Source organism: Cygnus olor, chromosome 1 (genome assembly GCF_009769625.2).
Source record: "Cygnus olor isolate bCygOlo1 chromosome 1, bCygOlo1.pri.v2, whole genome shotgun sequence".
NCBI classification, from domain to species: Eukaryota; Metazoa; Chordata; class Aves; order Anseriformes; family Anatidae; genus Cygnus; species Cygnus olor.
In genome coordinates, this window is record NC_049169.1 from 152,751,840 (window position 1) to 152,764,132 (window position 12,293).

A 12,293-nucleotide genomic window follows, 5' to 3' on the forward strand; every position below is an offset into this window, starting at 1 on the left:
CGTCCCTGCCGTCCCCTCCCGGGGACACTCGTGGGGACCGGGCCACCTCCAGCCACGCTCCGCTGTCCTCCCAGGGCTGCAGCCCGGCTCTGCAGGCAGCAGAGGAGCTGATCCAAGTTCAAAGTCACCTCGCCGGCCCTCCCGAGCCGTGCTTTATCCCCCTGCGAGCCGCAGGACCCCTCTGCCCAAGGCACGGGGCCCTGCGCTCTCCGCATCGTCCCCGGGAGGACCGCGCTCACCCCAGGTCGGGCTGAACTGCTCCATGCGAGTAAGTCTGGGGGCTTTTCTCGCCTTTATTATTATTTTTTTCAACAGGTTTCTGGAGGTGCCGGCCTTGCAGAGAGCAAACGTCAGCCTTCCCGGGAAAGCATCCCCCCAGCTTTTCCTGATTTTTTTTCCGATTTTTTCTTCAAAACTGCGCCGCTCTTATCGCTGCCGGCTGCTAACACGGAGGGAGCTGGCGGTGGGGTGGTGGTGGTGGCGGTGGCCTGAGTGCACTTTCTCCTTTTCCCCGGGCTGCACACACCGCCCTCGCCTTCTCGCCTCCTTCCCCGGCCACCACCACCCCCGGGCCGGGGGTGTCGGGGGCCTCCCGGGCTGCTCCGAGCCCCCACGGGCTCCCCAGCACGGCAGAGAGGGGCCGGGGATGGAGACGGAGGGAGGAACCGGGGGGATCACACCCCAGAAGTAGGGGCCAGGGTTTTCTTCTCCCCACAGCCCCAGGACGAGGTGTGGGGAGAGCAGGGGGCGTCCCGGCATCCAGGCTGGGATGTGCAGGCCGGCTGAGCGGAGTCTCTCGCAGCGTTGTCTGTCCCACAGACACTCATAAATTCAACAAGATCATCAACAGGATATTAAGTTGCAGGTTACCTTTGATTGTGCCGATCCGAGCCACTTCTAGGCCGTTCGACCTATGACCCGTGAAGACCACATGTGTTGTGCTGCAGCCTCCCTCTGTAAAACACACTTCGGGACAAAAGTTCTTTGTCAGGCTCCAGCAGCAGCGTAATGTAAAAGAAAAAGGGGAAATAATGAAAATCTCAGCCAAAGCTGTAACTTTTAAATGCCTTTTTTTTTTTTTTTTTTTTTTGCCAAAAAAAAAACGCTTACGGGAGGAACCGGGAAGGAGCACCTCTCTTTCGTGCCATTAATATTTATTATTCTCTCAGTCTCTTTTATATATATATATATGTATATATATATATCAGTGGTCTGCCCCCCAGCACGGCGGGGCTCGGGGGGGCACCTCTGCCGGACGCATGGTCGTGGCGGAGGAGAAGCTTCCCAACAGAGCGCACTGGACTTTGTAATACAATTTATGCTGTCATTCATAAATAACAATGCCATATGGTAACCATATTGCTTATACAAGTAAAGCCGTCAAAGTGTCACTATTTGATTTATCTCAACAGCTTCTTCCAGTGGTGACGTTCAGCTACGGGGAGAGGGGAAGGGGGGGGGGGGAGAGAGCGCAGAGCAAAATTTGGCCTGGCTTTCCTGAGGCCGCCTCTCCCTCTCATTCTCTCTGTACACCTATATCTATATATATATGGACGGAAGGACGGATTTTTTTTCTTCTTACGTTGTCCCTATTTGACCAAATCCCCGAAGGGGACGTGCGGGGATGGACCACGCTTTCCCTGGCACCACGCAGGCTGAAAATGGCAAGCGTGGAAGTTATGCCCACAAATCCCCAGCCCACGGCCGCCGGAGGCTCTCGACCCCACAGCCCCGACGGCCCCACAGCCCCGACGGCCCCACACGTATAAGCAACCCCGCATGGCCACCTGCGAGCCCTCGGCCTCCCCGTTTAGCATCAGGGTATAAAACATCCCCCCCAGCCCCCTTCCAGAGAGAAGGGGCGCGCAGCCAAGCCCCAAACCTCCTCCCTTTCTCCGTTCGGGGTCGGCGTGCCCCTGCCAGACCGCCCGGGTGGGCACCACCAAAGCCCCCCCCCCGGCCCCAGGTGATGCCCCCGACGGGACGGGATGCGGGGGGGTCCCGTCGTGGGGCCGGGACTGGCCGGGACTGGGGGCGCTGCCCCCCTTTTGCCAGCGCTGGCCGCGCGCGTCCGCGGCGGGGGGCGACCCACGGGCTGTGCTGGTGTGCCCCCACGGCACGGGGCAGCCCCGCGGGCGAGGAAAACCCCCCCCAAAGAGCCGGGCCGAGCGCAGGTCTTGGCGAGGAGAGCTCTCTGGGCAACAGCCCCCCAGCAGAAAGCTCTCCGCGTGGCAAAGCACCGCTCCCCGCTCCCTAACCAGCGATAAGGCGCGCATTAAAGACGATTGTTTGCAAATGGTGCGCGAGGTCGTTAGCATACATTTACATAAGGCAGCCCGCGGCACGGCACTTCGCGGCGGAAAACCTCCGACGCCGGGACCCCCCCCCCCGCAAAGCCGGGCCGGAGGCGCCAATATTTTGGGGATCCCGGCATGAGCACCTCTTTGGGGGGCTGACCCTTGCTGCGGCCCCCGGGCAGGCCTGCGAGGGGGTCGGGGCAAGGGTCGGTGGGGCCGGGGGGGGGCAACGGGGGGGGCACGGGGGCGGCGCCCCCCTCTTGCACCGAACGTGGGAACCGGGCGCGTTTACAAACGCGGGGCTCGGCCAAAACAAAAAAAAAAAAAACCAAAAAACCCCAAACCCTCCCAGCCGGCAGCGGCAGGTCAAGCCGCCTGGTTCTTCAGCTATAAAATATTTTCTTTGTTTTACGGCCCCTCGTAAAAAAGGAATTGATCGGGGGGATAGATTTGAATTAAGACGTATTAAATCGATGACAGATCCACACCACGCTGCGTTTAACAAGGGCCGGACAAGGAGGCGGGCGGGCGGTGCGGCGGGGCTGCGGCACCACGGCGGCTCGGGCTCGCAACCCCCCAAAAAAAGCATCACAGCCCGGGACCGCAGCCCCCCAAAGGGCCCGGGATGTGGCAGGACGGGGGGGGGGGGGACACCGTGTGTGCCGAAAACACGCCTTTGGAGATGGCCCTACCTGCGGAGGGGCTAGATGGAGAGAAGTTTGTGGTTTTTTTTGTTTTTTTTTTTTGTTTTTTTACTGTGCAGTAAAACCATCGAGCGGCCCCTTTTAAAAAGCCGGGGGTTATTTATTTGAGCCCCTCTGGGGGCATCAGGTGGCCGGGGGGGATGGATGGTGGCCGAGGGGGGGGGGGGGATGTCCCTGTCCCCCAGTTCCCACGGGGACACCTCTCCTCCCCGGCCCGCGATGCTCTTCTCCCATGATTTGGGCTGCCCCTCGTCTTTGGGGCACCCCCGTACGGCAGCGCCTTATTTTTGCAAGGCGGGGGGGGGGGGGGGGGGGGGGCGCATTTTCAGCTCCCCTCCGTGAGGACCGGGAAAACCTCTCGGTTTCCTGCCTGACCCCCCTTCCCCCCAGATCCCCCCCAGCACCCCAAGGGCTCCCCAAACTCCTCCGGCACATGCGCCGCCGGCCTCACCTCCCCCGCCGCCGCTCACTCGTTTATTTTCCGAAGGGAAGGAATCCCCCCCCCCCCCCCCCCCGCCCCTCACCCCCCCGCCCCTCCGCCGGCCGCCTTCTTTTTAGGAACATTTTGGCTGCCTTCCCCCGGCAGTGCTTTTTAACAGCGGGCCCTGGCCGTGAGCACGCTCGGCTGTGTGTGCGCGCGTCGCACCAGGGCGTGCGTTCCCGTGGACGCAGCGAAAAAAAGAAATTCAAGGGGAGGGGGGGGGAAAGAGGGGAGCCCCCGCGGCAGCCCCCCCCCGCAGGAGGAGCCCCGCAGCCCCGGGGGAGCCGCAGCTGCAGCTCCGGCCCCTCGGGTGCCGCCGTCGGGGGGGGGGCTCCGCGCGCGCCCCGTCGGGGCCCGGCGCGAAGTTTTGGCCAAGTGCGGCCCCGGGGGGGGCGCGGGGGGCGGCGGGGGCGGATCCCCGCGGCGCCGCCGGCCTGAAAGGGAGCCAATGGAGCGGCCCCGCGCGCTGCCAATCATCGGGACCCGTCCAATCCCTCCGGCGCCGCGGCCGAGCGGTGCCCCCCCCCGCGGCGCCGCTCAAATGTTGGTGAGCGCTCTGCCAATCGCGGGCGGGCAGAGCGGGCGCGGGGCCGCGCGGAGTTGGGAGCGCAGACAAAAGAAGTTAAAGGGCCGCTTTTTAACGTGCATACATGTTTCTGAAGGCGGGCAGAGGGAAAAAAATAGCGGCGGGCAGCGTAGATGGGCCCGGCTGTGTCGGTATGGAGCCCCCCTTGAGCAAGAGGAGCCCGGCCCTGAGGCTGGCGGATTTGGCAGCGGCTCAGCCCCACCCGCACCAGCACATGACAGGCTTCCCGGGGCTGGGGACCCACCACGGCCACCCCCACCACGCGGCCCACCTCCACCCGGGGGACGCGGGCGGCGACCCCGGCGGCGCCCTCCCTCCGCTGGGCCCCGAGCACATGGCGCAGCCCGCCGCCGCCCTCAAGCTCGCCCCCGAGGCGCTCACCGCCGCCGCCGCCGCCGCCGCCGCCGCCTTCTCCGCGCCCTCCGCCGCCGCCGCCGCCGCCGCCGCCGCCGCCGCCTCCGCCGCCGTCTACGCGCCGCCCGCCGCCGCCCTGCCGGGCTACCCGTCGGGGGGCGCCTCGGCCCGGGACTTCCTCCTGCGCCGGGACCCCCAGGCCTCCGCGCAGGGGGCCGCGGGCGAGCAGCACCCGCCCGCCGGCTCCCCTCACCTCCCACCGCCCCACGGCGTGTTCGTGCCGCCGGCCGCCGGCGCCTACGGCTCCCCCGACGGCGCGCACGCCGCCGCCGCCGCCTTCCCCCCGCCGCCGCCGCCGCCGCCGCCGGCCGGCGAGCGGCAGCCGCCGCTGAACGGGCAGCTGCGCCTGGGGCTGGCGGCCGGCGAGCTGTACGGCCGCGCCGAGGCGCACTACGGGGCCGCCGCCGCCGCCTCGGCGCTGCAGGGCTACGGCCCCGTCGGGCTGGGGCTGGCGGCGGCGGGCCACGGGCAGCCGCCCCCTCCCCACGGCCCCCACGGGCAGCCGCACGTCGGGGCGGCGGCCGGAGCCTTCCTGCGCTACATGCGGCAGCCCATCAAGCAGGAGCTGATCTGCAAGTGGATCGAGCGGGAGGTGCCGGCGGGGGGCAGGAAGCCCTGCTCCAAAACTTTCGGCACCATGCAGGAGCTGGTGAGCCATGTCACCGTGGAGCACGTCGGCGGGCCCGAGCAGAGCAGCCACGTGTGCTACTGGGAGGAGTGTCCCCGCGAAGGCAAGCCCTTCAAAGCGAAATACAAACTCATCAACCACATCCGAGTGCACACGGGAGAGAAGCCCTTCCCCTGCCCCTTCCCCGGCTGCGGGAAGGTCTTCGCCCGCTCCGAAAACCTCAAGATCCACAAGCGGACTCACACAGGTGGGTATTCCCCCGCCCCTCCCGGCCTCCCCTCACCCCCTCTCTGTTTTTTTTTTTTTTTTTTTTTTTTTCCTTTTTTTTTTTTCCCCCTTTCCCCCCTCTTTTCCTCCTCTCCTACGTACCGCCGCCCATGTGACTCTCCCATCAATAAGTACCGCCGGCGGCCCGCGGGACGCGCGCACGCGGCCACGCACGGCCACGCGGACGGACAGGCGGACACGCCGACGGACACGCGGCCCCCCCCCCCCCCCCCCCCCCCCCGCCGCCGGCAGCTCTCTCTCCCCACCCCCTCGGCCCCGCAGCCCGGCCCCGACCCGCCGGGGCCCCGGGGGCAGAGCCAGAAGAAGCGGGGACGAGACGGGCGCACGTCGGGGGGGGCCGCGGGTCTCGCCGCCCCCCATCCGCCCGGCCCCGGGGCATCCCCTTGGGGCCGGTGCCACGCCTCGGGAGAGCAGCGAGAGGACGGCGGCCCCGCTTCGACCCCCTTCTGCGACCGGGGGGGCGCCGGGACCCCGCCGTCGGGGGTGCCCCCCTACCGGAGACGCTCCCGCCCCGGTCCCGGGGTGGGTGCGCGGCCGCCGGAGGATGCTGCTGCCCTCTCCCCGAGGACCCCAAGGGAAAAAGGGGAAAGCAGCCCCGGCTGGCGGCTGGGAGCTGCGGGAGGAGGGCAGCGGGGCTCCCGGGCGCAGCCCTGCGCCGGGTTTCGGGGGGCGCTTGAGCGGCGTTCGCTTCTTTTTTATTATTATTTTTCCCCTTCTTCCTCCTCCCTCCTCGCCGCTCCCGAACTACGCATTTCGCTCCGGGTGTAAAAAACAAACAAACAAACAAAAAAAAAACAAAAAAAAACAAAAAACAAAACCACCTCCGCCGAAAACGAACGAAGCCGGGATTTATCGCGGTAGACAAATATTATTCCTCCGAGGACGCTTAAGGAAGTGGAGTTCACATAATTGCTTTCTTGATTTATTGCGCGTTGCTCGGCGAGGGAAAAGCGGCGAGCGCTGCGACGTGTCGTCCCGATGTCAAAGCAAATGGCCCGTGGCCGAAAGGATTAGAGGGGTTTATCTCCCGAATATACCGTCCCGGAGCCCCCGCATGCGGCTTTGCGGGGAGCCCTGCGGGGCCGGGGGGGGGGGGGGCTTCCTCCCGGCTCCTGGCGGCGCTGGCGGCGGCGCTGCGGGACGAGCTGAGAGCCGGAGGCGTTTCCGAGCCGCCTGCTCCGCCGGCCGTGCTCCTGGCACCCAGCCGTGCCCATCTGCCCGCCCTCGGGGAGCCGAACCCGGCCGCGGAGCTCCCCGGCTCCCCCCTGCCCCTGCCCCGCCGCGGCTCCGAGGGGAAGGGAGAGGGTGCGGGGGGATTTGGGGGGGGTAGGGAGTTGGGGGGGTGGTTGGGGTGAGGGATTCGACGGGAAAAGCGACCCCCAAAAAAGAACCGCAGTACCTAAATGCATACCGGGGGGGGGGGGGGGGGGATTCGCTGCTCCGAGCTGCGGCCGAGCGTCGCCAGGAGGCGGAGGGGCAAAAAGAAAAGGAAAAAAAAAAAAAAAAAAAAAGCTGCCGGCTCAAAAGGGAGGCCCGAGCAGCAACAAAGGGAGGCCCCAGGCCATGCTTCCCCTCCCCGGGGCGAGGGGCCGCGGGCGTGGGGCCGGGGGGCGCCTTCCCCCCCCCCCCCCCCCACAGACCCCTCGCAGGGGGATTTCGCACCCTCCACGCAGCTCCCCCCGGGCTGTGAGCTCCCCGAGGGCTTTCCGCTCTCCCCCGGCCCCTCGAGGAGCCCACAGCCCCCGGGAGGGCTCCCACGCGTGAGCCCACGGGGGGAAGCGGCCCCCACGCAGGAACAACCGAGCAGCCCCCCAGGAACCGGGGGGGGGGGGGGGCGGGGGGCGTGCAGGAGTCTGCGGCAGCCCCCCCCGAGTGACGGCTCGGCCCACGGGAGGGGAAAGGGGGAAAGGGATCGCGACCCTCGCCCCCACGCCCTCCCCACGGCCAGCCCTCGCGTGGACGAGGCGCTGCAGCACCTCCCGCCCGTCCCTACCAGATGAATTGCTCTAATTTCGCAGCTCCGGCGGCTGGGAGCACGGGAGGTTGGCTGGCGGGCCCTTCCTTTATTACGGGCGTTTTTTCCGGGAGGGGCGAAATAATGACACCGTAATTGCGTGTAAGTCATCAGGGGACTGTGCGCGCCTCCGCTAATCCCCCTGGCCCTAATTCGGGTGCCCGCCGCTCGCCCCTTTTCCCCTCTCCCTTGGCAGCTGCGCCGTGCCACTCAGCCCCTTTTCGGGGGACAAACCCCCAAAAGCTTCCCGGCGGCTTTCCTGGGCCTGCAGGTCGCCGTCCGTATAAGGAGCCGGCGCTCGGCCCCCCCAAACCCCCCCCCCCCCCCCCCCCCCCCCCCCCCAAATCCCTCCGTGCCCCCGCTGCTTTCTGCCCCGGGCAGCGCGGCCCCGTCCTTGGGACGGAAGCACCCCAAAATGGGGCCGCTCGGACCGGACCCCCCCCGTCAGCCTGCCGGGACCCTCCTTGCTGCAGATTTTTTGGGGGGGCAGCACCCACGGGAGGCGCCGCTGTGTCCCTCCGTGGGAGGCTTGGGGGCTCCCACTCGGGAGTCCCCGTCGGGAGCCCCCCAGCTGCCTTTTTCTTAGCATCGCATCCTGGTTTTTTTTATTATTAAATAAAAGAAAAATAAAAACGAACTCGCTCTTCCCAGTGCTACCTCATCGCTGGTGGGTGAGCGGGTTTTAATTGAAAAAGTTGACGTGTAAATAGGCTGCAGAGGCACGTGTTTCTATAGAAACAGCAGGGAAATAGCGTTTTTGTTTTTTTTTTTAAATAATAATAATAAAAAAATCATTTCCTTTTCCCATCGCAGTTTTGGGTTAAACCCCGGGGGGGGGGGTTATGGAGGGAGGGGAGCCGCAGCCCCCCGTCGCCCCGGGGCGGGCTGGCTGTCCCCCGGGGGTGTCCCCGCTCACGTCTGGGTGCTTAAACAGGTGTCGCATGGGCTCCCCAAGCCCGACCTGTCCCCCGGCGCAGCGAGGGGATTAGGCGAGAGCTGTGCCAGCCTGTGGGCAAACACCAGCCCTGGAAGGCAGAGGCGGCGGGCCGTTTTGTTTGGGGTTGCTCATTAGGGCCGTAATGAACGCTCCTCGTGCGCGCCGAAGGCGGCCGGGTCCTGCCGGGGGTGGGGGGCTGCGGGGGGGTTGGGGGGGGGGGTCATTTTTGGCCGGTTTGACGGCTTGCAACACCAGGCGGTGAGGCTCCTCGGGGAAATCCCAAGCCCCCCGACGTGTCCCGGGTGCCCTGGGAGGGGGGCGAAGGGGAAAAAAAAAAAAAGGGGGGGGGTGTGAGGGGCGGGGGGGGTCTCGTCCCGGTGCCGGGGGCCGTAACCACCCGGTCGCTGTTTGCCGGCAGGGGAGAAGCCCTTCAAGTGCGAGTTCGACGGCTGCGACAGGAAGTTCGCCAACAGCAGCGACCGAAAGAAGCACTCCCACGTCCACACCAGCGACAAGCCCTACTACTGCAAGATCCGGGGCTGCGACAAGTCCTACACCCACCCCAGCTCCCTGCGCAAGCACATGAAGATCCACTGCAAGTCCCCGCCGCCCTCCCCGCCGCCCCCGGGCTGCTACGCGGCCGCCGGGCCCCCCGACGGGCCGCTGCCCCCCGAGGCCGACCCCGCGGCAGAGCCGCCCCGTGTCCCCTTGTCCCCGCCGGTCACCAACCTCAGCGAGTGGTACGTCTGCCAGGCCGGGGGGGCCCCCCGACGGCCGCGCACCCCCTCCAGCCGCGCCGCCTCGCCGGCCTCCGAGGGGGACGAGCCCCACAGGACCTCGGGGGGCAGAGCCGCCCCCTAGGGCCGGGCCGGGCCGGGGCCGAGCCGAGCCGTGCCGTGCCGAGCCGTGCCGTCGACGCCCCGGCCCCGGCCCAGCCGCCTTGGCACCGCGGGCTGGCGTGGAAGCGCCGTCAGGTTTGACCCGCGCTATTTATTCCGTGTACGAAACCCTATGGTGTTTGTACGGTAACTAATTTAATTAAAGACACTCGGACCTTCTTCTTCCTTTTTTTTTTTTTTTTAATTTTTATTTTCATATGTTTTTTACTGTCGTTGTCGATCTCTCTCTCCCGTTCTGCTGCGCACAGGAACGCCGCCACGCCGAGCCACATCCCCGGCCCCCGCGGAGCTGCCCCCGGCCGTGCCATAAGGGGGGGGGGGGGGGGGGCGGCCGGGACCGGGGCCGGGCGGGGGCCGCACAGGCTGGGAGCGCCCCCAGCCCCTCCTGGGCAGCCCCCCGGAGCCCCTCGCAGCCTCCTGAAGCCGGCACCTGCTGGGGCCGCCGCCGGCCGAGGGCAGGGTGCGCTCCCCGTAAATGAACTAAAGGGGGTTTTACCCCGCCCCCCCCCCGGTCCCCGCAGCTCAGCCCCGGTACGCTCGTTGCCGAGGCGCAGTCGGTGCGGCCCCGTTCCTTTCCGCCTCGGCTGCGACCATGTGCGAGAGATTTGGGGACGGGGAGACAAAAGGGGGCAGCGCTCCCTCCCCGCTCCTCCGCGGTCTGTACGCTCACGGCTCCCCAGACACGGCCGGAGAATAAAAGCAACCCGCTGCTGCTTGACAACTGTGATACTGTGATGCATTATTATTTTTTTAAATGAAAATAATAATTAATAATTAATAATAATAATAATAATAATAATAATAATAATAATAATAACAACGCGAAAGCTGACGGCGATTTCCCGTTGTCTCGGTCCCGGTGCTTATTTCCCCTGCTGCAAAACGCAAGGTGCCAGCTGCCCTCGCAGAGAAGGACGGGGGGCACCGGCTGGGGGGGGGGGCGGTGCGGGTCCGGGGGCGTTTTTGTCATTTTTATTTCCCGTGTTTCGGAGTTTTGTTCCCCCCCACCCCCGGCCCAGCCCCTGCCTGCTTGCACCCCTGCCTTCCCCCGGGGCTGGCGGCCGGGTCACTTGGGAGGGGGCACCCGAGAGAGCGGGGGGGGAGGGTGGGATGGGGTCGGGGCTCCAGCCCCCCCCCCGGGACCCCCAAGGGGCTTGGGGGGGGCGCAAATAACCCAAAGGGCGCTGGCTCTGCCCCCGGGGCTGCGGGCCGGGAAGTGGCAGCCTCTCCCCTCCCCCAGGGGCTGTGGAAATTTGTTTTGTGTGCCGTGAATGGTTGATGTGGTCTTGTCATTGTTAATAACGTGTACGCGAACGCGATTATTTTGTACAGTTGAATTAATTTATTTTCTGACATCATCCTTCTCTCTTTTTTTTTTTTTTTTTTTTTTTTTCCCCCTCCTCCCGGAAGAGTACGGAGCACACCAAAGAAAATTCTATTATTAATTTTGGTGATGGATTGTTGTTTATGATGCTGTGGTTTGTACAAAAAAAAAAAAAAAACATTATATTTTTTAGCTTACTTGAATGAACCATGTAATGTGAAACAGACTCTTCCTGCATGTCCTCTGTGCGGTGTGTTGGTGATGATATATATATATATAGTTCATAGAGCTATTATATTATTAGTACAGTGCATGGTGCTGTCACTCTGGAAGCCTTTAAACGTTGTCTTCGTATTGTTGTGTTGGATATAAAGAAGCAGACATTACTTTAAAAAACAAAACCGAGAAAACTTGAATAGACAATAATTTTTTAAAGTTCGTTTGATTTGCTTCTTATTCGTTTTTTTTTTTTTTTTTTTTTTTTTTTCCGAAGCCCATTTGAATAAATAGGAAATAATAAAGTAAGGTACGGACTTTTTAAAGAATAATTTATGTAATGTAATCTTATTAGAGATATTTTCGTGCTGATTTGTAAACGAACTTTTTAATTTATGCATTTTTTTCAACAACAGATTGCACTATACATTACTACATGGCAGGGTTTATAAAATACGGCTCTGGGGGATATAGCACTATTTTTATGTACTCGCTACACGTAGGGTCACACACTTGCCCATCCGTTTTCTGACACATGATACCTCCTGAATAAAACCGTAGCAATTAAAAAAAAAAAAAATCCCCCTCCCCTCTGTAAACCCGACAAAAAGCAAAATATTAAAAAAAAAAAAGGAAAAAAGAAAAAAAAAAAAAGGAAGGCGATGGTACAAATGAATAAAAACCTTATTTCTCTGTCTCGCACGTGCCTTACTGACAGGCGAGGGCCGGGCAGCGGCGAGGGCTCGCACGGCGGGGCCGAGGCGGGGGCGCAGCAGCGCGGAGGCGGCCGCGGGGGCGGCCCGGGCCGGAGCCGGGACCCGCGGAGCTTTTCCCGGCACGGCGCCCGAGACCCGCCCGGGTTTCCTCTTCTGGGCTTGCGGCCGTGCCCACGCGTGGGGGTTTTCCCGCGGGGGCTCATGGACCGACGTCCCCAAGGAGGTCGGCCCCGACGGGGGGAGGTGGGGGGGTGCGTGGGGAGGTGGGTAACACGCAGGGGAAAGTCAGGCGTTTGTATTTTCCGTCTCTCTCAAGGACAGCTAACCGAAGCATCAGCACCGACAAATCCAGTCAATTGCGGTGTTAATATTTCTGCCGGAACAAATATGAAATAAAATCTTCCTGGCATCCAGTCTCCTCTGACTGACACTAGCGAGTTAAGTATCTCTGGTTTCCGGGAGAAGAGACGGTGGAGAAACCGTATGCCAGAAGATGGTTCCGAAACACGTTTCACGCCAGGCTAGAAATCATGTCAGGAGATCGCGTGAATGAAAAAAGTTTTCAGGAGCTGCGAGAGAACACGCATTTCCCTGGCAGTGACTTCGGGAGGGAAAAGCTGAGGGAAACCTGCTGCTGGAAAAAGAGTGGGCAGAGCTCTGCCAACGTCCTCGAGGATTTTTTTCCTTTCTTTCCCCTCATTTTCCTCTTTTCTTTTTCATTTTCATTTTCTTTCTTTCTTTCTTTCTTTCTTTCTTTCTTTCTTTCTTTCTTTCTTTCTTTCTTTCTTT

General features: G+C 62.9%; 1 protein-coding gene across 1 annotated transcript; it reads left to right on the forward strand.

The window, feature by feature from the left end:
* The first annotated feature begins 4,201 nt into the window (after positions 1 to 4,201).
* On the forward strand, positions 4,202 to 9,219 carry ZIC5 (Zic family member 5). The gene is made up of 4 exons (XM_040567585.1): positions 4,202 to 4,386; positions 4,430 to 4,529; positions 4,799 to 5,357; positions 8,768 to 9,219. Exons 1-4 carry the CDS (start codon positions 4,202 to 4,204, stop codon positions 9,208 to 9,210), a joined length of 1,287 nt encoding a protein of 428 aa, XP_040423519.1. The 3' UTR covers positions 9,211 to 9,219.
* The last annotated feature ends 3,074 nt before the right edge of the window (positions 9,220 to 12,293 follow it).

Coding starts and splice junctions, on each gene's coding strand:
- ZIC5 (XM_040567585.1), top strand. CDS start 4,202: ATGGAGCCCCCCTTGAGCAAGAGGAGCCCGGCCCTGAGGCTGGCGGAT. Junction 4,530..4,798: donor CGCCGCCGCCGCCGCCTCCG/CCGCCGTCTACG, acceptor CCGGCCGGCGAG/CGGCAGCCGCCGCTGAACGG. Junction 5,358..8,767: donor CCACAAGCGGACTCACACAG/GTGGGTATTCCC, acceptor GTTTGCCGGCAG/GGGAGAAGCCCTTCAAGTGC.